We start from the raw sequence: 26,167 nt of genomic DNA on the forward strand, positions 1-26,167 counted from the left end.
TGGCTGAATGTGCCAGCTCGCCTAGCGTTTACCAGCTCGCCTTTCAAACTGGGGACAAGGATCCTGGAAACTTCTGAGCAGCGCACCTGGGTAAGTTTGTCGCCCCCTCCCCGCCCCCCCCGCCCCCGCAGTTGCCAAACGGGCTTCCCTGGTGGCTCAGTTGGTAAAGAATCCGCCTGCAATGCAGGAGACCCCTCGATTCCTGGGTTGGGAAAATCCCCTGGAGCAGGGATAGGCTACCCACTCCAGTATTCTTGAGCTTCCCCTGTGGACACCTGGGTTCGATCCTTGGGCTGGGAAGATCCCCTGGAGAAGGGATAGGGTACTCACTCCAGTATTCTTGAGCTTCCCTTATGGAGGCCGGGCTTCCCTGGTGGCTCAGAGGGTAAAGTGTCTGCCTACAATGTAGGACACCTGGGTTCGATCCCTGGGTCGGGAATATCCCTGGGGAAGGAAATGGCAACCCACTCCAGTACTCTTGCCTGGAAAATCCGAAAATCCCATGGACTGAGAAGCCTGGTAGGCTACAGTCCATGGGATCGCAAAGAGTCGGATACGACTGAGCGACTTCACTATGGAGGCCTGGGTTCCATCCCTGGGTTGGGAAGATCCCCTGGAGAAGGGATAGGCTACCCACTCCAGTATTCTGGCCTGAAAATTCCATGGACTGTGTAGTCCATGGGGTGGCAAAGAGACAGATATGACTGAGCAACTTTCACTTTCACTACTGCCACATATTTGAACCTCAGCTTCTTATCCTAAGTCTAATCGAGCAGCCCCCAACCTTTTTTGGCACCTTTCTTTTACAGAAAGACAATTTTACCACCACCATGGTGGGGATGGGGGTGGGGTGAGGGGGTGTGATTTTGGCAGTAATTCGAGTGATGGGGAGCAGCATGTGAAACTTCCCTCGCTGGCCAGCAGCTCACTTCCTGCTGTGCCCCACCCTACCCCACCCCACCCCCGACTCCTGCCCCGGGCCTAACAGACCTCGGACAGGTACCTGGTCTAGTCCACGGGCTACCTGTTACTCTCATTACTGCCCAAAGCGGCACAACCCCACCCAGCCCGCTCCTGGGCAGACCCCGGCCCGCTGTTTCCTCGCGTCTGAGTCTTGGCTCCGTGACTCCTATCTCGTTAGCTGCTGAGGCTGCTAAGTCACTTCAGTCGTGTCCGACTCTGTGTGACACCATAGACAGCAGCCTACAAGGCTCCCCCGTCCCTGGGATTCTCCAGGCAAGAGTACTGGAGTGGGTTGCCATTGCCTTCTCTCTCTCTCTCCGTAGCAACAGTCTACCAAAAACCTACAGATTGTTAAGGACTTGGGATCCGGACACTTGGGAGCTTGAGGTCAGGGCTGGACATCTTCCCCTGCATGGGCCTAGGGAGAGAAAGTTGGGGTCTTAGCAGCAGCATATCACTGGGAGGGAGGAAGGGCAAGGGACACATCAGGCATAAGGGGAGTTAGGGTTCTGTGGGTAAAAATGTGGCTGGCAGTCACTTGGTGAACTGTCTTCTAAATCCAGAAAGAGAAACCAAGCCCTTAGTGCTTTGCCAGAGTTTATAGTCTAAAAGGGAGTGGGGAGAAGAAGAACTACACCCTTTTAAACTAAATGCAAAGTGCTAAAGGAGAAGCCCAAAGAATGCACCATATGCTTGTGTTCTGTGATTTGTGTGTGTGTGTGTGTGTGTGTATGTGTATGTGTGTGTACTTGGCATCTTGGTTTTTATTTCTCAGGAGTTAGTTCCTGTCACTTCTGGCCCACCTTTCTGTGCAGTTACCACCAACCTGCATTCTGGCATAACTAAGGAGATGTGAATGCCATCCCATTGCCCATTAAAAATAGCCAACAACTCAGGTTAAATCCCCAATTCAGGTCAGATAGAATTTCCCCCCAAGTCTGAAGTGTGGAAGATTTAAAAAACGACTCACCTGTAAAACTAGATCCAAGGTTCCAGGTGAGGTCAATGATTTTTAGGCTGTTAGGGATTTGGTCAGAGAAGGCAATGGCAACACACTCCAGTACTTTTGCCTGGAAAATCCCATGGATGGAGGAGCCTGGTAGCCTGTAGTCCATGGGGTCGATAAGAGTCGGACACGGCTGAGCGACTTCACTTTCACTTTTCACTTTCATGCATTGGAGAAGGAAATGGCAACCCACTCCAGTGTTCTTGCCTGGAGAATCCCAGGGACGGGGGAGCCTGGTGGGCTGCCATCTATGGGGTCGCACAGAGTCGGACACGACTGAAGCGACTTAGCAGCAGCAGCAGCAGCAGGGATTTGGTAGGCTTCAATTCCCAGCACATTTAAGGACTGTGTTCCACCACCTAAAGGCAGTGGTTTTGAACTGTAGAAAGTTCTCCATAGTTACAGAGTTGGACTGGCATGGCCAGGATGTCATGCTCACCCACAAGCCCTGGGTCCTTTCTCTATGTGGTGTCTCAGTTCCAGCTTCCGTGGGTTCCCGGTTGCCCAGCAGGATGAGAAGGCATCCTCCTTAAGCACTTTGGGGGTGAGACAGTACATATGGTGAGTGAGCCAGAAGGATTCACCAGTGGTAGGACCTGATGCAGAGGGTGTTAAGGTTGGGAGGAAAGGTGAGAGGACTCTAGATGCAGAAGCTACAAGAAGACTGGGAGGCAGGGACTTCTTGGCAGGGCTTGTATTACAGAAGATACTAGGACTGGGACTCTGTTCTTGGGCATGAGTAGAACTGATTCTCCCTTTGGGATAGAGATGCAGAATCTTTTCTGTCAGGTCAGCAGGAAATGTGGACCTGTGTTTGAGGCAGCCCTCATGTCTAAGAAATACGAAGAAACTGGGTCTAAAGAATACTAGTTGTACTGCAATATTATGGAGAAAGCATAGGATGGCAAGCATACATATCTCTCTCTGCTCTTTTCTTTTTATTAATTTATTTTAATGATTTTATTTAAAAAATTTTATTCTATATTTGAGTATAATTAATTGACAATATTGTGTTAGTTTCAGGTGTACAGCAAAGTGACTCCCTTATGCATGTATCTATTCTTTTTCAAATTCTTTTCCCATTTAGGTTATTACAGAATATTGAGCAGAGTTCCCTGTACATACAAATACAGTAGGTCTTTGCTGGTTATCTGTTTATGCAACATTAAGAATTTTATTAAGGGTTATAATTATTTTTTTCACTTTTGAGAATGACTTTATTTTTTTAATTTAAATTTATTTATTTTAATTGGAGGCTAATTACTTTACAATATTGTATTGGTTTTGCCATACATCAACATGAATCCACCACGGGTGTACACATGTTCCCAATCCTGAACCCCACTCCCACCTCCCTCCCCATACCATCCCTCTGGGTCATCCCATTGCACCAGCCCCAAGCATCCTGTATCCTGCATCGAACCTGGACTGGCGATTCATTTCTTATATGATATTATACATGTTTCAATGCCATTCTCCCAAATCATCCCACCCTCTCCCTCTCCCACAGAGTCTAAAAGACTGTTCTATACATCTGTGTCTCTTTTGCTGTCTCGCATACAGGGTTATCGTTACCATCTTTCTAAATTCCATATATGTGCATTAGTATTCTGTATTGGTGTTTTTCTTTCTGGCTTACTTCACTCTGTATAATTGGCTCCAGTTTCATCCACCTCATTAGAACTGATTCGAATGTATTCTTTTTAATGGTTGAGTAATATTCCATTGTGTATATGTACCACAGCTTTCTTATCCATTCATCTGCTGATGGACATCTAGGTTGCTTCCACGTCCTGGCTATTAGAAACAGTGCTGTGATGAATATTGGGGTACACATGTCTCTTTCAGTTCTGGTTTCCTCAGTGTGTATGCCCAGCATTGCTGGGTCATAAGGCAGTTCTATTTCCAGTTTTTTAAGGTATCTCCACACTGTTCTCCATAGGGGCTGTACTAGTTTGCATTCCCACCAACAGTGTAAGAGGGTTCCCTTTTCTCCACACCCTCTCCAGCATTTATTGCTTGTAGACTTTTGGATCACAGCCATTCTGACTGGTGTGAAATGGTACCTCATAGTGGTTTTGATTTGCATTTCTCTGATAATGAGTGATGTTGAGCATTTTTTCATGTGTTTGTTAGCCATCTGTATGTCTTCTTTGGAGAAATGTCTAGTTCTTTGGCCCAGTTTTTGATTGGGTTGTTTATTTTTCTGGAATTGAGCTGCAGGAGTTACTTGTATATTTTTGAGATTTGTTGTTTGTCAGTTGCTTCATTTGCTATTATTTTCTCCCATTCTGAAGGCTGTCTTTTCACCTTGCTAATAGTTTCTTTTGTTGTGCAGAAGCTTTTAATTTTGATTAGGTCCCATTTGTTTATTTTGGCTTTTATTTCCAATATTCTGGGAGGTGGGTCATAGAGGATCCTGCTGTGATTTATGTCGGATAGTGTTTTGCCTGTGTTCTCCTCTAAGAGTTTTATAGTTTCTGGTCTTACTTTTAGATCTTTAATCCATTTTGAGTTTATTTTTGTGTATGATATTAGAAAGTGTTCTAGTTTCATTCTTTTACAAGTGGTTGACCAGTTTTCCCAGCACCACTTGTTAAAGAGATTGTCTTTTCTCCATTGTATATTCTTGCCTCCTTTGTCAAAGATAAGGTAACCATAGGTGCGTGGGTTTATCTCTGGGCTTTCTATTTTGTTCCATTGATCTATATTTCTGTCTTTGTGCCAGTACCATACTGTCTTGATGACTGTGGCTTTATAGTAGAGCCTGAAGTCAGGAAAGTTGATTCTTCTTTCTCAAGATTGCTTTGGCTATTCAAGGTTTTTTGTATTTCCATACAAATTGTGAAATTATTTGTTCTAGCTCTGTGAAGAATACCGTTGGTAGCTTGATAGGGATTTCATTGAATCTATAGATTTCTTTGGGTAGTATACTCATTTTCACTATATTGATTCTTCTGATCCATGAACGTGGTATATTTCTCCATCTATTAGTGTCCTCTTTGATTTCTTTCACCAGTGTTTTATAGTTTTCTATATATAGGTCTTTAGTTTCTTTAGGTAGATATATTCCTAAGTATTTTATTCTTTTTGTTGCAATGGTGAATGGAATTGTTTCCTTAATTTCTCTATTTTCTCATTATTAGCATATAGGAATGCAAGGGATTTCTGTGTGTTGATTTTATATCCTGCAACTTTACTATATTCATTGATTAGCTCTAGTAATTTTCTGGTGGAGTCTTTAGGGTTTTCTATGTAGAGGATCATGTCATCTGCAAACAGCGAGAGTTTTACTTATTCTTTTCCAGTTTGGATTCCTTTTATTTCTTTTTCTGCTCTGATTTCTGTGGCCAAAACTTCCAGAACTATGTTGAATAGTAGTGGTGAAAGTGGGCACCCTTGTCTTGTTCCTGACTTTAGGGGAAATGCTTTCAATTTTTCACCATTGAGGATAATGTTTGCTGTGGGTTTGTCATATATAGCTTTTATTATGTTGGGGTATGTTCCTTCTATTCCTGCTTTCTGGAGAGTTTTTATCATAAATGGATGTTGAATTTTGTCAAAGGCTTTCTCTGCATCTGTTGAGATAATCATATGACTTTTATTTTTCAATTTGTTAATGTAGTGAATTACATTGATTGATTTGCAGATATTGAAGAATCCTTGCATCCCTGGGATAAAGCCCACTTGGTCATGGTGTATGATCTTTTTAATGTGTTGTTGGATTCTGATTGCTAGAATTTTGTTAAGGATTTTTGCTTATATGTTTATCAGTGATATTGACCTGTAGTTTTCTTTTTTTGTGGCATCTTTGTCAGGTTTTGGTTTTAGGGTGATGGTGGCCTCATAGAATGGGTGTGGAAATTTACCTTCCTCTGCAATTTTCTGGAAGAGTTTGAGTAGGATAGGTGTTAGCTCTTCTCTAAATTTTTGGTAGAATTCAGCTGTGAAGCTGTCTGGACCTGGGCTTTTGTTTGCTGGAAGATTTCTGATTACAGTTTCAATTTCCGTGCTTGTGATGGGTCTGTTAAGATTTTCTATTTCTTCCTGGTTCTGTTTTGGAAAGTTGTACTTTTCTAAGAATTTATCCATTCCTTCCACGTTGTCCATTTTATTGGCATATAATTGCTGATAGTAGTCTCTTATGATCCTTTATATTTCTGTGTTGTCTGTTGTGATCTCTCCATTTTCATTTCTAATTTTATTGATTTGATTTTTCTCCCTTTGTTTCTGGCTAATGGTTTGTTAATTTTATTTATCCTTTCAAAGAACCAGCTTTTGGCTTTGCTGATTTTTGCTATGGTCTCTTTTGTTTCTTTTTCATTTATTTCTGCCCTAATTTTTAAGATTTCTTTCCTTCTACTAACCCTGGGGTTCTTCATTTCTTCCTTTTCTAGTTGCTTTAGGTGTAGAGTTAGGTTATTTATTTGACTTTTTTCTTGTTTCTTGAGGTATGCCTATATTGCTATGAACTTTCCCCTTAGCACTGCTTTTACAGTGTCCCACAGGTTTTGGGTTGTTGTGTTTTCATTAGTTTCTATGCATATTTTGATTTCTTTTTGATTTCTTCTGTTATTTGTTGGTTATTCACAAGCGTGTTGTTCAGCCTCCATATGTTGGAATTTTTAATAGTTTTTCTCCTATAATTGAGATCTGATCTGACTGCATTATGGTCAGAAAAGATGCTTAGAATGATTTCAATTTTTTTGAATTTACCAAGGCTAGATTTATGGCCCAGGATGTGATCTATTCTGGAGAAGGTTCTGTGTGTGCTTGAGAAAAAGGTGTAATTCATTGTTTTGGGGTGAAATGTCCTATAGATATCAATTAGGTCTAACTGGTCTATTGTATCATTTAAAGTTTGTGTTTCTTTGTTAATTTTCTGTTTAGTTGATCTATCCATAGGTGTGAGTGGGGTATTAAAGTCTCCCCCTATTATTGTGTTATTGTTAATTTCCCCTTTCATACTTGTTAGCATTTGTCTTACATATTGCGGTGCTCCTATGTTGGTTACATATATATTTATAATTGTTATATCTTCTTCTTGGATTGATCCTTAGATTATTATGTAGTGTCCTTCTTTGTCTCTTTTCAAAGCCTTTGTTTTAAAGTCTATTTTGTCTGATATGAGTATTGCTACTCCTGCTTTCTTTTGGTCTCTATTTGCATGGAATATCTTTTTCCAGCCCTTCACTTTCAGTCTGTATGTGTCCCTTGTTTTGAGGTGGGTCTCTTGTAGACAACATATATAAGGGTCTTGTTTTTGTATCCATTCAGCCAGTCTTTGTCTTTTGGTTGGGGCATTCAACCCATTTACATTTAAGGTAATTATTGATAAGTATGATCCTGTTGTCATTTACTTTATCATTTTGGGTTCGAGTTTATACACCCTTTTTGTGTTTTCTGTCTAGAGAATATCCTTTAGCATTTGTTGGAGAGCTGGTTTGGTGGTGCTGAATTCTCTCAGCTTTTGCTTGTCTATAAAGCTTTTGATTTCTCCTTCATGTTTGAATAAGATCCTTGCTGGGTACAGTAATCTGGGCTGTAGGTTATTTTCTTTCATCACTTTAAGTATGTTTTGCCTTTCCTTCCTGGCCTGAAGAGTTTCTATTGAAAGATCAGCTGTTATCCTTATGGGAATCCTCTTATGTGTTATTTATTGTTTTTCCCTTGCTGCTTTTAATATTTGCTCTTTGTGTTTGATCTTTGTTAATTTGATTAATATGTGTCTTGGGGTGTTTCGCCTTGGGTTTATCCTGTTTCGGACTCTCTAGGTTTCTTGGATTTGGGTGATTATTTCCTTCCCCATTTTAGGGAAGTTTTCATCTATTATCTCCTCAAGTATTTTCTCATGGTCTTTCTTTTTGTCTTCTTCTGGGACTCCTATGATTCGAATGTTGGAGCATTTAATATTGTTCTGGAGGTCTCTGAGATTGTCCTCATTTCTTTTAATTCATTTTTCTTTTTTCCTCTCTGATTCATTTATTTCTACTGTTCTGTCTTCTACTTCACTAATCCTATCTTCTGCCTCCATTATTCTACTATTTGTTGCCTCCAGAGTGTTTTTGATCTCATTTATTGCATTATTCATTATATATTGACTTTTTTATTTCTTCTAGGTCCTTGTTAAACCTTTCTTGCATCTTCTCAATCCTTGTCTCCAGGCTATTTATCTGTGATTCCATTTTTATTTCAAGATTTTGGATCATTTTCACTATCATTATTTGGAATTCTTTATCAGGTAGATTCCCTATCTCTTCCTCTTTTGTTTGGTTTGGTGGGCATTTATCCTGTTCCTTTACCTGCTGGGTATTCCTCTGTCTATTCATCTTATTTATATTGCTGCATTTGGGGTGGCCCTTCTATATTCTGGCAGTTTGTGGAGTTCTCTTTATTATGGAGTTTCCTCACTGTGGGTGAGGTTGTATTGGTGGCTTGTCAAGGTTTCTTGGTTAGGGAAGCTTGTGTCAGTGTTCTGGTGTGTGGAGCTGGATTTCTTCTCTCTGGAGTGCAATGAAGTGTCCAGTAATGAGTTATGAGATGTCAGTGGTTTTGGAGTAACTTTGGGTAGCCTGTATATTGAAGCTCAGGGCTGTGTTCCTGTGTTGCTGGAGAATTTGCGTGGTATGTCTTGCTCTGGAACTTGTTGGCCCCTGGGTGGTGCTTGGTTTCAGTGTAGGTGTGGAGACGTTTGATGAGCTCCTATCGATTAATGTTCTGTGGAGTCAGGAGTTCTCTGATGTTCTCAGGATTTGGACTTAAGCCTCCTGCTTATGGGTTTCGGTCTTATTTTTACAGTAGTCTGAAGACTTTTCTTTCTATACAGCACCGCTGATAAAAACATCTAGGTTAAAGGTGAAAAGTTTCTCCACAGTGAGGGACAGCCAGAGAGGTTCCCAGCGTTACATGGAGAAGAGAAGAGGGAGGAGGGAGTTAGAGGTGACCCAAATGAGATGAGGTGGAATCAAAAGAGGAGAGAGCAAGCTAGCCAGTAATCACTTCCTTATGTGTGCTCCACAGTCTGGACCTCTCAGAGACATTCACGGAGTTATACAGAGAAGAGAAGAGGGAGGAAGGAGACAGAGGTGGCCAGGAGGATAAAAGGGGGTAATGAAAAGGAGAGAATACACAGAAGAACTGTACAAAAAAGATCTTCACAACCCAGATAATCACGATGATGTGATCACTGACCTAGAGCCAGACATCCTGGAATGTGAAGTCAAGTGGGCCTTAGAAAGCATCACTACAAACAAAGCTAGTGGAGGTGATGGAATTCCAGTTGAGCCATTTCAAATCCTGAAAGACAATGCTGTGAAAGTGCTGCACTCAATATGCCAGCAAATTTGGAAAACTCAGCAGTGGCCACAGGACTGGAAAAGGTCAGTTTTCATTCCAATCCCAAAGAAAGGCAATGCCAAAGAATGCTCAAACTACCGCACAGTTGCACTCATCTCACATGCTAGTAAAGTAATGCTCAAAATTCTCCAAGCCAGGCTTCAGCAATACGTGAACTGTGAACTTCCTGATGTTCAAGCTAGTTTTACAAAAGGCAGAGGAACCAGAGATCAAATTGCCAACATCCTCTGGATCACGGAAAAAGCAAGAGAGTTCCAGAAAAACATCTATTTCTGCTTTATTGACTATGCCAAAGCCTTTGATTGTGTGGATCACAATAAACTGTGGAAAATTCTGAAAGAGATGGGAATACCAGACCACCTGACCTGCCTCTTGAGAAATCTGTATGCAGGTCAGGAAGCAACAGTTAGAACTGGACATGGAACAACAGACTGGTTCCAAATAGGAAAAGGAGTTCGTCAAGGCTGTATATTGTCACCCTGCTTATTTAACTTCTATGCAGAGTACATCATGAGAAATGCTGGACTGGAAGAAGCACAGGCTGGAATCAAGATTGCTGGAAGAAATATCAATAACCTCAGATATGCAGATAACACCACCCTTATGGCAGAAAGGGAAGAGGAACTCAAAAGCCTCTTGATGAAAGTGAAAGAGGAGAGTGAAAAAGTTGGCTTAAAGCTCAACATTCAGAAAATGAAGATCATGGCATCTGGTCCCACCACTTCATGGGAAATAGATGGGGAAACAGTGGAAACTGTGTCAGACTTTATTTTGGGGGGCTCCAAAATCACTGCAGATGGTGACTGCAGCCATGAAATTAAAAGATGCTTACTCCTTGGAAGGAAAGTTATGACCAACCTAGATAGCATATTGAAAAGCAGAGACATTACTTTGCCAACAAAGGTCCATCTAGTCAAGGCTATGGTTTTTCCAGTGGTCATGTGTGGATGTGAGAGTTGGACTGTGAAGAAGGCTGAGCGCCGAAGAATTGATGCTTTTGAACTGCGGTGTTGGAGAAGACTCTTGAGAGTCCCTTGGACTGCAAGAAGATCCAACCAGTCCATTCTGAAGGAGATCAGCCCTGGGATTTCTTTGGAAGGAATGATGCTAAAGCTGAAACTCCAGTACTTTGGCCACCTCATGTGAAGAGTTGACTCATTGGAAAAGAGTCTGATGCTGGGAGGGATTGGGGACAGGAGGAGAAGGGGATAACAGAGGATGAGATGGCTGGATGACATCACTGACTCGATGGATGTGAGTCTGAGTGAACTCTGGGAGTTGGTGATGGACAGGGAGGCCTGGTGTGCTGTGATTCATGGGGTTGCAAAAAGTCAGACACAACTGAGCAACTGAACTGAACTGAACTGAAGTGTTCTCCACCGTCTGGAACACACAGAGATTCACAGAGTTGGGTAGAGAAGAGAAGGGGGAGGGAGGAGACAGAGGTGACCTGGTGGAGAAAAAGGAGAATCCAAAGGAGGAGAGAGCAATGAAGCCAGTAATCTCACTCCCAAGTAAAAATGGGTACTGAAGATTGGGTTCTTAAAGGTACAAAATTGATAACAAATACCAAAAAGCAAAGATTAAAAATCTGGAGTAGAGACTGGATTTTCAAAAATACAATATTAAAGAAAAGAAGAAGAAGAAGAAGGAAAAAAAAACAAAGTCACAAAAATTATTTAAAAAAAATATATATGAAGTTTGCTTTAAAAAATAGGGTCTTTTTTTTAAGTAATAGGCTATAAAAATGAAAATTAAAGGAGTAATAGAGGACTTAAAAATTTTTAAAAGTTTAAAAAAATGATAGTAAAAATATATCTAGGACTTTCTCTGGTGTTGTTGTGGGCACTGTGGGGTCAGTTCATTTTTGGATAGTTCCTTGGTCCGGCTTATATTTCTCAAGATCTATAGGCCCCTTCCTATGTAGTCGGTACTAACTACAGGGTTTTAATCTATTGCACCTGTCACTTCCAAGGCGGTTCCCTCTGTTTTAGCTTCTTCTGTTTGCTGGGCTCTTCAGTGTCTGATTTCTGCCCTGACACAAGGAGGGCAGTGGTAGACACTTTTTTAAGGCTCACTTGTTCAGTGGCGCTGTGGGGAGGGAGGGACCCTGCAAACAAATAACACTGGCGTGTGCTCACAGTGTCTTGGCCACACTGGGCCTGCCCTGGCTCACGGCACGTGTGCCCTCTCTGCCCACACAGCTCAGGCTCTAGGTTGCTCCTCCGGGAACTGTCCGAGGCCAGCCCTGGGCTGCATGCTTCTCCCAGGTCTAAGCCGCTCAGGTTCAGGCACTTGGGTAGTCCTCAGAGGTGCAGACTCCGTTTGGCCTGCGTTTTGTGCCCTTCCCAGATCCGAGCAGCTCAGGTGATGAGGTGTTTGGCGAGCGCAGTCGCTGTGACTTATCGCCTCTCCCGTCCCTGCTGCTTGGTTTTCTGGGTGTACAACTGGCGCACCTTCTCAGGTGGATAACAACTGTCCAAAATCTCAAGAAGTCTTAGTTAGCAAAGAAGCCTGCTTGCAGTTTTATAGATAATGTCTCTCTGGGGCTGCGATTGCCCCCTTCCGGCTCTGGCTGCCTGTCACCGGAGGGGATGGTCTGCAGCCGGCTATCTCTGTTCAGTCCTTTGTTCTCTGTGTGGTCCTGGCAGTGTCTTAGGTTAGAGCTTTTCACGTGGTATCTATCCCACAGTCTGGTTTGCTAGCCCAAGTTAGTTGGTTCTGATTACCCTCGGGGCATTCAGGCCCGATCCTTACGCTAACCAATGCAGCCCACACCTCTCTGCCCAGCCCCCACCTGCTAGTGGCGGATGCAGGCGTCTGCACTGCTTCTCCACTGGGGGAGTTACCGCTGGGCTCGTAATCTGTGAGTTTTAATTATTTATTTATTTTTCCTCCCTGTTATGTTGCCCTCTGTGCTTCCAAGTCTTGCCACAGACTCAGCAGTGAGTGTTTCCTGGTGTTTGGAAACTTCTCTCTTTTTAAGACTCCCTTCCTGGGACAGAGCTCCATCCCTACCTCTTTTGTCTCTTTTTTTGTCTTTTATATTTTTTCCTACCTCTTTTCAAAGACAATGGGCTGCTTTTCTGGGTGCCTGATGTCCTCTGCCGGCATTCAGAAGTTGTTTTGTGGAATTTACTCAGCATTTAAATATTCTTTTGATGAATTTGTGGGGGAGAAAGTGGTCTCCCCATCCTACTCCTCTGCCATCTTAGGACCGCCTCCCTAAGGGTTATAATTAAATGACTTTGTTTAGCTGGCTTTATCGTTGTTTATCTACCAAGAGAGGATATTTACTCTGTTAGTGTCTCTTTGGGGGAAATGTTCCTTCCTCAGGGCTTCCCCAGTAGCTCAGCTGGTGAAGAATCCATCTGCAATGTGGGAGACCTGGGTTCGATCCCTGGGTTGGGAAGATCTCCTGGAGAAGGGAAGGGCTGCCCACTCCAGTATTCTGGCCTGGAGAATTCCATGGACTGTATAGTCCATGGGGTGGCAGAGTCAGACACGACTGAGTGACTTTCACTTTCACTCACTCCTTCCTTCAGGGTCATGTTCAAAAGCTTTTCTTCTTGGCATCTGGGCCGAGGAGTCCTATTTGAATGGATTACTGGGTCCTCAGCTCTTAGAAAGCCATCTGCTTCAGCTCTGAGTTTTGGGACAACCCTGAGGAAATGGTGCTGCCTTCCAGTAGACTTGGAACCACAGCCTTCTCCCTCCAAAAGGTACAGGGCAGAGCCCAGTAATCATCCCGGAGATGAAGTTGCTAAAGAAAAATCTGGACAACTCTCTGTCTCTGAGTCTGTCTGTATGTGCCTATTCCCATGCGCTCTTTTGCCCCTTAATAAATGCTTTACTTGTTTCACTACTTCCCATTTCTCTTGGAAATTCATTTATTCATAGCTGATGGGCCAGGGCCTTGTCACTAGCCCCTGGTCCCTGGTGGTCTAGTGGCTGGGTTTCAGTGCTCTCATTGCATGGCGTGACTTCAGTCTCTGGCTGGGAACTGAAATCCTGCTTAAAGCTGCTGTAGGCCAAGGCCACCCGAGATCATATTTGGTGCAGAAACCCAGGAATTCAAGGTAAACTGCAGCCTTCGCCCAGCTGCAGCTTGAGGCCCCTGACTTTTGCTCTTGTCCTTTTCCTCTTGCTTTCTGCTTTGCTTTCTATTCAAGACATGCAGAGCATAAACTCAGTCTGCTCACTGCCTTATGGGTCCCCTCAAATTGAATGACAAGGGCCACCCTCAACTTAAGGATCCCCCAGGTCATGCAGGTTCAAATAATGCTTGAGTGACAGCTGACGCTGTCCACTGGGCCTGGTGGAAACACGATTTCTGACGGTGCAGGAGCCCAAAGGGTCTTTCAATCTCTCTGTCCCATGTAGAACCCTCCACTATGCCTTTCTTTCACACCTTATTCACACAAAAAGATCTCCATATAAGTGATTCAGACTACCATGAGGGTGTGACTCTCTCTGAGTCTGTCTGCCCATGCATGTGCCTGTTTATTTTCCTCCTAATAAACACTATATTTTTTCACTAAAAAAAAAAAATCTTATACCATTCTTCAGGAAACCATTTGACAATATATATTTGGATCTTGAAATATTTCATCACTGGATCTACTGATTCAACTTTTAGAAATCTCTGTGTCTGTATATACTTCATCTACTTACATAGAGTTTTATAATTTTCACTTATTTATGCACCTAAGACCAAGTGTAACCTCATGTTTTAGAGCCAACCTTTATTTCCACAGATCTAGACACTTTCTTCACTTAACATGATTTTTCCCCTAGGGAAAAATCCTCCATTTCCTCCATTTCTACCACAGAAGAGAAATTGCTGATTTTCTGTTCTGGTCTCCATTCCCCATCCTAAAAAGTCTTTACATACGTTTGAACCATATTTGTATACTGAATTGAAGTACTTTGTCAGGAGACTCTTAGACTCACTGCAAAGTAGAAGATATAATTAGCCTATCCAAGCCTCAGTATAACTGATCTATGATCCTAGTATAATTTATTGAACAATTAAAAGTAACTTCAAGGTACTTCCTTAGTGGTCCAGTGGTTAAGACTTTGCCTTTCAATGCAGGGGGTGCAGGTTCAATTTCTGGTTGGAGAGCTAAGATACAACATGCCTCGTGGCCAAAAAAAGCAAAACATAAAACAGAAGCAATATTGTAACAAATTCAATAAAGACTTTAAAAATGTTCCACATCCACCCCCCAAAAAAATCTTTAAAAAAGCAATTTCCATTCCCAGCTATAGAAAAATAAATAATACTATGCTAATAATATATATGAAGTTATGAAGCAGTTAGTAAGGTTTTTAAAAATAGCTAATCATTATTTTACAAAAATGATTATATATAACATATTATTACACTGGAAAAACAAGATTCAAAACTGTTTGTCAAGTTTAGTATGGACCAGACTGTACAAACTCTTCCATTGGAAAAAGCTCATCATATTGGGTAAAGCGTTAAAAGAACAGAAAAACAGCTTACATCTCTAATTTATATTATGTAGCTACTATAACTATTCAAAAAAGATCTTAATGACCCAGAAAACCATGATGATGTGATCACTACCTAGAGCCAGACATCCTGGAATACAGAGTCAAGTGGGCCTTTAGGAAGCATCCCTACGAACAAAGTTAGTGGAGGTGATGAAATTCCAGCTGAGCTATTTCAAATACTAAAAGATGATGCTGTTAAAATACTGCACTCAATATGCCAGCAAAGTTGGAAAACTCAGCTGTGGCCACAGGACTGGAAAAGATCAATTTTCATTCCAATCCCTAAGAAAGGCAATGCCAAAGAATGTTCAAACTACCACAAAATTGCACTCATCTCACACACTAGCAACGTAATGCTCAAAATTCTCCCAGTGAGGCTTCAAAAGTATGTGAACCAAGAACTTCCAGATGTTCAAGCTGGATTTAGAAAAGGCAGAGGAACCAGAGAAATTGCCAACATCTGTTGGATCATAGATAAAGCAAGAGAGTTCCAGAAAAACATCCACTTCTGCTTTATTGACTATGCCAAAACCTTTGACCGTGTGGATCACAACAAATTGTGGAAAATTCTTCAAGAGTTGGGAATATCAGACCACCACACCCGCCTCCTGAGAAATCTGTATGCATGTCAAGAAGCAGCAGTTGGAACCAGACATGAAACAATGAACTGATTCCAAATTGGGAAAGGAGTATGTCAAGGCTGTATATTGTCACCCTGCTTATTTAACTTACATGCAGAGTACATCATGAGAAACGCTGGGCTGGATGAAGCACAAGCTGGAATCAAGATTGCTGGGAGAAATATCAACAACCTCAGGTACGCAAATGACACCACCCTTATGGCAGAAAGAGAAGAATTAAAGAGCCTCTTGAAGAAAGTGAAAGAGGAGAGTGAAAAAGCTGGCTTAAAACTCAACATTCAAAAAACCAATATCTTGGCATCCAGTCCGATCACTTCATGGCAAATAGATGGGGAAACAATGCAAACAGTGACAGACTTTATTTTCTTGGGCTCCAAAATCACTGCAAATGGTGACTGCAGCCATAAAATTAAAAGATGCTTGCTTGTTGGAAGAAAAGCTATAACAAACCCAGACAGCATATTAAAAAGCAGAGACATTATTTTATTGACAATGGTCCATATAGTCAAAACTATGATTTTTTCCAGTAGTCATGTATGGATATTACAGTTGGACCATAAACAAAGCTGAGCACTGAAGAACTGATGTTTACGAACTGTGGTGTTGGAGACACCTCTTGAGAGTCCCTTGGACTGCAAGGACATCAAACCAGACAATCCTAAAGGAAATCAATCCTGAATATTCATTGGAAGGATGGATGCTGAAGTTAAAATTCCAATACTTTGGCCACCTGATGCGAAGAACTGCCTCATTGGAAAAGACCCTGATTCTGGGAAAGATAGACGGCAGGAGGAGAAGGGAACAGAGGATGAGATCATTGGATGGCATCACTGACTCAATGGTCATGAGTTTGAGCAAGCTCCAGGAGTTGGTGATGGACAGGAAACCCTAGCATGCTGCAGTCCATGGGGTCACAAAGAGTCAGACATGACTGAGCAACTGAACTGAACTATAACCTTGACACCAACATCTGTCAACAATAATATGAGAAAGGACAATTTTTGGACAATCTCATTCATGATCATAAATACAAATCTTAAACAAAATATTTCAAGTCAGATTCAGTATTAAGAAATGATAGCAGGAGGAAAGACTTCCCTGATTGTCCAGTAACTGAGACTCGGTGTTCCCAATGCAGGGGGCCTAGGTTTGATCCTTGGTCAGGGAACTAAAATCTCACATGCTGCAACTAAGAGTTTGCATGCCACAATTGAAAGATCCCACATGCCACAAGGAAGATGCCACATGCTGCAACTAAGATCTGGCATGGCCAAATAAATAGAATAAGTAATTTTTTTTTAAAGAAATGATTACAGGAATGATGTCAGCAAAAAGGTGGATAAGGAAGCTTTGACTCCCCATGAAAACATAGGAAAAAATAAAAAAACCAAGAAACCAGATGACTCAATAGTCTGGGCTCCAAAATCACTGCAGATGGTGATTGCAGCCATGAAATTAAAAGATGCTTACTCCTTGGAAGGAAAGTTATGACCAGCCTAGACAGCATATTAAAAAGCAGAGACATTACTTTGCCAACAAAGGTCCATCTAGTCAAGGCTATGGTTTTCCCAGTGGTCATGTATGGATGTGAGAGTTGGACTATAAAGAAAGCTGAGTGCAGAAGAATTGATGCTTTTGAACTGTGGTGTTGGAGAAGACTCTTGAGAGTCCCTTGGAGTGCAGGGAGATCCAACCAGTCCATCCTAAAGGAGATCAGTCCTGGGTGTTCATTGGAAGGACTGATGCTGAAGCTGAAACTCCAGTACCTTGGCCACCTGATATGAAGAACTGACTCATTGGAAAAGACCCTGATGCTGGGAAAGATTGAAGGCAGGAAGAGAAGGGGATGACAGAGGATGAGATGGTTGGATGGCATCACCAACTCAATGGACATGGGTTTGGGTGGACTCTGTGAGTTGGTAATGGACAGGGAGGCCTGGTGTGCTGCGGTTCATGGGGTCGCAAAGAGTCAGACATGACTGAGTGACTGAACTGAACTGAACTGAACAATAGTAAGTGGTCAAAGGTAGTCAAGTGGATATATCAAGAAAACACAACAGTCAAAACTGTAGGAAATTGCATGACATTTTTGCTTGCCCTTGGCTCAAACTCTCCCTGGCTTGGCAAGATCTTGGTATGGATGAGGTAGCAACTCAGTTCCCACTTCCCTCCTTGACATGGTGGTGCCAGAACAGGCCTTACTTGTGATATTATAACCCGTCTTAAAGACTGCCTGAGGGATGGTGTCCATATCGCCTCATTCAGACCCCAGGTGGGAAAAAGGGGCAGCCACTCTTTGTGAAATCTTCAAGGAGATTATAAACATACAGATGTCTAGGACGAAAAATTACAGTTGAAGACATACAATAACCATCTAAAGCCTGGAGAAGGAGCTGGGGTGAGATTTTGGGGAAATGAAGGTATTGCAAAGCAACTATGTATATGGAGAAATTGAATAAAGCTCAGGTAGGACTTGTGATCAGTAAAAGACCTGAGAATTTCTTAACCTCTCATGGGAGACAGACTCACTATGCTCAGACCATGCTCAGCTAATCAGTGAAAGACTGCCCTGGCACAGAGGCAGTCTGCAAAGACTGGGAGAGGGGGCTGTTTTTTCAGATATCTGATTTTCAACAAAAACTTGTAAGGCATACAGAGAAACAGGAAAACATGGCCCATGCAAAATAAGAAGGTAGATTGGCAGAACTTTTCCCTGAGGAAACTCAGATATTAGACATACTAGATGAAGGCTTTAAAACAACTAGATTAAGTATGCTCAAAGAGCTAAAGGAAAAAATGGACAAAGAACTAAATAAATCAGGCAAACAGCATATTTACAAAGTAGGAATATCAACAAAAATAATAGAAATTATAAAAAGAAGACAATTTTTGAGATTAGTTGTTTGTCAGTTGCTTCATTTGCTATTATTTTCTCCCATTCTGAAGGCTGTCTTTTCACCTTGCTTATAATTTCCTTTGTTGTGCAGAAGCTTTTAAGTTTAATTAGGTCCCATTTGTTTATTTTTGCTTTTATTTCCAATATTCTGGGAGGTGGATCATAGAGGATCCTGCTGTGATGTATGTCGGAGAGTGTTTTGCCTATGTTCTCCTCTAGGAGTTTTATAGTTTCTAGCCTTACGTTTAGATCTTTAATCCATTTTGAGTTTATTTTTGTATATGGTGTTAGAAAGTGCTCTAGTTTCATTCTTTTACAAGTGGTTGACCAGTTTTCCCAGCACCACTTGTTAAAGAGATTGTCTTTAATCCATTGTATATTCTTGCCTCCTTTGTCAAAGTAGATGAATGGATAAGAAAGCTGTGGTACATATACACAATGGAGTATTACTCAGCCATTAAAAAGAATACATCTGAATCAGTTCTAATGAGGTGGATGAAACTGGAGCCTATTATACAGAGTGAAGTAAGCCAGAAAGAAAAACACCAATACAGTATACTAGCGCATATATATGGAATTTAGAAAGATGGTAACAATAACCCTGTGTACGAGACAGCAAAAGAGACACTGATGTATAGATCAGTCTTTTGGACTCTGTGGGAGAGGGAGAGGGTGGGATGATTTGGGAGAACGGCATTGAAACATGTATAATATAATATATGAAATGAGTCGCCAGTCCAGGTTCGATGCACGATACTGGATGCTTGGGGCTGGTACACTGGGACGACCCAGAGAGATGGTATGGGGAGGGAGGAGGGAGGAGGGTTCGGGATGGGGAACACATGTATACCTGTGGTGGATTCATTTTGATATATGGCAAAACCAATACAATATTGTAAAGTTAAAAAATAAAATAAAAATTTTTTAAAAATTTAAAGCAAAAAATTTTAAAATAAAAAAAAGAAGACAAATCTGGAGCTGAAAAATACAATAACTGAATTTAAAAAGTAGAGGAATTCAACAGTAGACTTGAGAAGGCATAAAAAAAAATCAATGAATTTTAAGACAGGACAATTGAGATTATCCAGGTCGAAGAGCAGAAAGAAAAGAATGAAAAGAAGCAAACAAAGCTTTGGGGATTTGTGGGATATTATGACACAGAGCAATACACATTATGGGAGTCCAGAAGGAGAAGAGAGATTATTTGAATAAATAATGACTGAAAACTTCCTAAATTTGGTGAAATATGTGAATCTACAGAAGAAACTCACACAATAAACTCCCAAGTAGGATAAACCCAAAGAGATTCACACCAAGACATCTTATGATCAAGCTATCAAAGGCAAAGTGAATCTTGAAAGTAGCAAGAGAGAAGCAACTTGTCATATCACAAGGGATCTACAGTAAGATTAATAGCTAGTTTCTCAGCAGAAAACCTCGGAGGCTAGAAGGCAGTGGGATGATATATATTTAAAATGTTAAAAAAAAAAAAAAAAAAAAAAACGTCGACTGAAAATTCTATCTCTGGAAAAACTGTCTTTTAAAAATAAAGGAGAAATTAAGATAGTCCCAAACAAAAGCTAGAGGAATTTGTTTCCACTACACTGGCCATAAAGGGAATGCTGAAGGGAATTCTTCAAGTTAAAGTGCAAGGATGTCAGACAGTAATTCTAATAACAGTTATTGGTAAAAGAAAATATGTAGACAAATACTACAAAAGTATTATTATAATTTTGGTTTGTAACTTTTTATTTTCTACAGAATTTAAAAGAAAAATGCATAAGTAATATAAATCTAAGTTATCAGTACATAGTATATAAAGATACAGTTTGTGACATCAGTAACATAAAGTGAGGGAGGGAGGAGTTATAAAGAGATAGAGTTTTTCTATTTGACTGAAGTTAAATTGGAATGAATTTAAGACAGATTGTCATCATTTTAAAATGTTATTTATAAGGTTTCCCTGGTGGCTCCCAGTGGTGAAGAATTTGCCTGCCAATGCAAGAGACACAGGTTCGATCCCTGATCTGGGAAGATCCCACATGCTGCAGAGCAGCTAAGCCCATGCACCACGACTATTGCGCCTGTGCTCTAGAGGCTGGGAGCTGCAAGTACTGAAGCCTGAGTGCCCTAGGACCCGTGCTCTGCAACAAGAGAAGCCATTGCAATGAGAAACATGCATCCTGCAACTAAAGAGTAGCCCCCGCTCGCCGCAACTAGAAAAATGCCCACACAGCAATGAAGACCCAGCACAGCCAAAAATAAATAACATTATTAAAAAATAAACTCTTCATCAAATCCTCTGGGTTTGAGACACATAGTTAAAAAAAAGTCCCAACACCCATTTATGATTAAAAAACTCTCTGCAAGCTAGGAATAGAGGGGAATTTCCTCAAATTGATAAAGAAGACCTACAAAAAAACCTACAGCTAACACCCTACTTAATGGTGAGAAATTTGAAATTTTCCCACCAAAATTAAGTTGAGGTAAAGATATCCCCTCTCACTACTTTTTTTCAACATTATATTGGATGTCCTTACTAAAATAATAAAAAAAGAAACAATAAAAGTATACAGATTGGGAAGAAGAAATAAAATTGTACCTGTTCACAGATGACAATCATTTATGTATAAAATTGAAAGAATAAATAATAAAAACTACTGAAACTATAAACAGTTATAGCAAGTTTTCAGGATACAAGGTTAATATACAAACATCAGTCATTTTCTTATATATTTGCAATGAACAGTGGAATTTGAAATTAAAAACACAATACCACCTACATTAGCACCACCCAAAATGAAATACTTAGGTATAAATCGTTAAAAATATGTAAAAGATACGTAAGGGAAACCACACAACAGTGATGCAAGAAATCAAAGTAGAGCTAAATAGAGATTCCATATCTGTGAATAGGTTTCATATTGTCACAATCTCGGTTCTTCCCAACTTGATCTATAAGATTCAATGCAACCCCAATCAAAATCCCAGCAAGTTACTTTGTGGATACCAAAAAACTGATTCTATAGTTTATATGGAGAGAAAAACAGAACCTCAAATAGTCAACACAATATTAAAGGAGAAGAACAAAGTTGGAGGACTGATACTCCCCAACTTCAAGAAAGTACTTTAATTTCAATAAAACTACACTGGTTCAGGCAGCATGGTACTGACGCAAGAATAGAAAGAGATCAATGAAACAGAATAGAGAACTCAGAAATAGACGTGCATCAATATGGCCAGCTGATCTTTGACAGAAGAGCAAAGGCAATACAATGGAGTAAACATAGTCTTTTCAACAAATGGTGGTAGAACTACTGAACATCCACATGGGAAATTAAAAAAAAAAGGCATGTAGACACGGTAACCTTATACACTTCACAAACATTAACTCAAAGTGGATCATGGGATGTATAAACAAATGTAGAATTCAAAATGATAAAACGCCTAGAAAATAATCTAGGAGAAAACCTCAGTGACCTTGGCTGACAATGACTTTTTAGATACAACATCAAGGGCATGGTCCATGAAGTAAAGAATTGATAACTTGGACTTCATTAACATTAAAAAATTTCTGCTCTGAAAAGAAAATGTCAAGAGAATAAGACAAGGCACAGACTAAGAAAAAATACTTCCAAGAGACATAGTTATTGTATTGTTATCCAAAATATGCAAAGAACTCTTAAAATTCAACAATAAGAAAATAACTATTTTTAAAAATGAGCTAAAAAATCTTAACAAGCATTCAGCAAAGAAGATATACAGGTGGCAGATAGGCATATGAAAAGATGATCCACACCATATGTCATCAGGGAAATGCAAATTAAAACAAGATTCTACCACTTATCTGTTAGAATGGCTAAAATCCGCAACACAGAGAACACCAAATGTTGGCAAGGATGTGAAATAACAGGAACTCATATTCATTGCTGATGGGAATGTAAAATGGCACAGCTACTTTGGAAGACAGCTTGGCAATTTCTTACAAAACTAAACATACTCTTACTGTATAATCCAGCAATTTTGATCCTTGGTATTTTTCCAAAGGAAATTAAGTTTTATGTCTCCACAAAAACCTGCACATAGATGATTTAGCAAACCTATTCATAACTGCCCAAACTGGGAAGCAATTAAGATACCCTTCAGTGCTCAGTCGCTTCAGTCGTGTCTGACTCTTTGTGACCCCATGGACTATAACCCACTATGCTCCTCTGTCCATGGGATTCTCCAGGCAAGAATACTGGAGTGGGTTGCCACTCCCTTCTCCAGTAGATGTTCCCGACCAAGGGATCGAACCCATGTCTCTTCATGTCTCCTGCTTTGGCAGGCAGGTTCTTTACTGCTAGCACCACCTGGAAAGCATCCTTCAGTAGGTGAATGGATAAATAAACTGTGGTGTATTCAGGCAATGGAATATTATTCAGTGTTAAAAATAAGTAAGCCTGGGTAGGAGGGGAATTTAGGGGAGAACAGATACATGTATGTGTATGGCTGAGTCCCTTTGCTGTTCACCTGAAGCTATCACAACATTGTTAATTGGCTGTACCCCAATACAAAATTAAAAGTTTTTTTTTTTAAATAAGTGAATTATCAAGCCATGAAAAGACACAGAAGAACCTTAAATGCATATTATCAAGTGAATGAAGTCAATTGAAAAGACTGTAACTGTATGACTCCAATTATGCAACATTACGGGAATGGCAAAACTAAGACAGTGAAACGATCGGTAGTTGTCAGGGATTGAGGGTTCCGGGACGAGAGCAGGCGGAGCACACAGGATTCTGGGGGCAGTGAAAGCGTTCTGTATGATAGTATAATGATGGATACATATTATTGTACATTTGTCCAAACCCATAGGAAATTCAACACCAAGAGTGAACCCTAAGGTAAACTATGGGGAAAAAATAAACACAAAGGAAGGCATTAAAATAGGAAATGAGGAAAACATAGGCACCACCCTTATGACCTAACCACATCACACCCCAAACATCATCACACTGGGGATTAGGTTTCAACATGTGAATTTTAGGGGCACACAAACATTCAGTTTATAGTTCCAGGATATTCTCTGGAACCAGGATCCAGTCATGAGGTCCCAGGACATGTCAGTGTGAGTCCCGGGGCTCCTTAGGTAGACGCCATTGAGAACTCCAAAGGGAGGAAAGTTGGACCTGAAACCTTACAGTGTTGTCCAGGCTTGGGCAACCTTCCAGGATGATACTGCTGGCCCTGGCTGGTCCCAGGCATTGGGAGGGCTCAGAAAATTTCATGGAAGACATTCCAGAGCATGAAGAGTGCTCTGCACCCCGGAGGTTCAGAGTCCACGGCAGGAACCAGCCCCAGACCTTTCCTCTTGGTGTTCTGAGTAGGAGCCCCCACCTGATTACCTGTAGGTTGAAAACAACCACACTAAACTTCCTGATGGGTTCCCTGGTGAGTCAAACAGTAAAGAATCTGCCTGCAATGCGAGAGACCTGGGTGCCATCCCTGGGTTGGGAAGATCCTCCCTGGAGGAAGGTATGGCAACCCATTCCAGTATTCTTGCCTGGAGAATCCCCATGGACAGAGGTTGGGGTCCATGGGGTCGCAAAGAGTTGGACACAACTGAGCGACTCAGCACACAGCACAGAGAGTTATTTTCCATGTCCACAGTTTTAATGTCCAAAGCAGACCCAGAGTTATTTTCGATGTCTCAGTTCTGGCTGCTATAACAGAACTATCCTAGACTGGGTGGCTTATAAGCAACAGAAATTTATTTCTCACAGTTCTGGAGGCTGGGAAGTCCAGGATCAAGGTGCCAGTGTGGTCAGGTTCTAGTCTGGTTGAAAAGAGGGTCCTCTTCTGGTTGCAGACTACTGACTTTTCATGACATGGTAAAGAGCAGAGAAGAGAAGCAAGCTGTCTTGAGATTCTTATAAAGGCATTAATTTTATTCATGAGTGCTCGAACCTTATGACCTCATCTGATCCTAATTACCCCCCAAAGGCCCCACTTTCTAATATCTTCAGCATGGTAGGGCAGGGTTTCAGCATATGAATTTTGGAGGCACACAAATGTTCAATCCATATAGTTATTTACATATGATCAAAAGCTTATGGAGACTGAGGTGGTCTCTACAACCTACAGCTGAGCCTCCTCAGGATTCTGGTCCAGCAATGGATAGGAGTATTTGGACCCTTTATATTCTTTCCCGGTGTAGTGACTCCTACCTGTGATAAACTTTACACTCAGTTGTCTCTAGGCCATATGTTGCTGCTAAGTCACTTCAGTCATGTCCGACTCCATGCGATCCCATAGACGGCAGCCCACCAGGCTTCCCCATCCCTGGGATTCTCCAGGCAAGAACACTGGAGTGGGTTGCCATTTCCTTCTCCAGCGCATGAAAGTGAAAAGTGAAAAGTCAAAGTGAAGTCACCCAGTCGCGTCCGACTCTAACGTCCCCATGGACTTTATAGCCCACCAGGCTCCTCCATCCATGGGACTTTCCAGGCAAAAGTACTGGAGTGGGGTGCCATTGTCTTCTCCCTAGGCCATATAGCAAAGCTGTAATCCCAATAGGCCTTAAAGGAACAGAGCTAATGGATTATGTATATAGTTATACTAAAGCAGATGTTTTTGTATATGAGAATTTTACCTCATTGAAAATATGTGGTTATGTGATATCTGATAGAAAATGGATAGAAAATAGAAAATCTTGACCCACCTTGCTTAAGATCAATGGCCAAAATTTGTGAATCTGATTCATCCTTGCAGGAAGGAAAAATTACTAAAATGGCATATTGCACCGAGGCAACATTGTAAAGCAATGTTTCTTCAGGACTAAAAAAAAGAAAACAGTGGTATATTGCTAGATGTCTTTATACTCCCAATTATAATGTCCCCAAAGGATTCCTCAATAAGATAATTAAGATAAAGTTGAAATCATTTTAAAAATTAAAATATATGTAATATATAAAGCTAAAACTTGGTTCACTGAGATCAGAAATATAGATAGGCTCTCCTCAGGGCCTTATTTAAGAAAAGAAGAGAGAAATAAGTTATATATATATATATATATATATATATATATGGAATTAGAAAGGATATAATGGTATGGGGAGGGAGGTAGAAGGGGGATTCAGGATGGCGAACATGTATACACCCGTGGCAGATTCATGTTGATGTATGGCAAAACCAATACAATATTGTAAAGTAATTAGCCTCCAATTAAAATAAATAAATTTATATTTAAAAAAAGAAAGGATATAATATAAACAGATAAAAATGAGATTCAAACAATTAGAAGAGGGTCATATAAAACTATGGTAAAATATTGAAAAATTTTAGAGGAGTAGAAATTATCACCTTAGTTCAAAATATGTTAAAAAAAGAACATACTTTGTATCCTTACCATGCTATTCAGTGGGATATCAGATCAGATCAGTCGCTCAGTCGTGTCCGACTCTTTGCGACCCCATGAATCGCAGCACGCCAGGCCTCCCTGTCCATCACCAACTCCCGGAGTTCACTCAGACTCAAGTCCATCAAGACAGTGATGCCATCCAGCCATCTCATCCTCTGTCATCCCCTTCTCCTCCTACCCCCAATCCCTCCCAGCATTAGAGTCTTTTCCAATGAGTCAACTCTTCACATGAGGTGGCCAAAGTACTGGAGTTTCAGCTTTAGCATCATTCCCTCCAAAGATAGGATAAAGCAAAAGAAAGAATTTTGCTGGGTTTGCCTCACAATACAGAATCTGCTATCTCTTCTGTTCAGGTCCTATTTTAAATGGCTGTCTGTTTTACA

At 41.0% G+C, this 26,167-nt stretch overlaps 1 protein-coding gene across 7 annotated transcripts in view; it reads left to right on the forward strand.

The window, feature by feature from the left end:
• SLFN12 (schlafen family member 12) overlaps nucleotides 1-26,167 on the forward strand; it is a 44,582-nt gene continuing 18,415 nt past the window's right edge. For 6 of the 7 annotated variants that reach the window (XM_005220049.5, XM_059878422.1, XM_059878421.1 and 3 more), the window contains exon 1: nucleotides 1-90. Coding sequence is in view for 1 of the 7 variants with exons in the window: in XM_059878425.1 (XP_059734408.1) it covers nucleotides 9,080-10,471 (1,392 nt within the window). In the remaining 6 variants the exon portion in view is untranslated. Of the gene's footprint in view, nucleotides 91-8,989; nucleotides 26,160-26,167 lie in introns of those variants that run through there. The other variant, XM_059878425.1, reaches the window with a different exon arrangement.

The sequence above is a fragment of the Bos taurus genome, chromosome 19 (genome assembly GCF_002263795.3).
Source record: "Bos taurus isolate L1 Dominette 01449 registration number 42190680 breed Hereford chromosome 19, ARS-UCD2.0, whole genome shotgun sequence".
Taxonomy (NCBI): Eukaryota; Metazoa; Chordata; class Mammalia; order Artiodactyla; family Bovidae; genus Bos; species Bos taurus.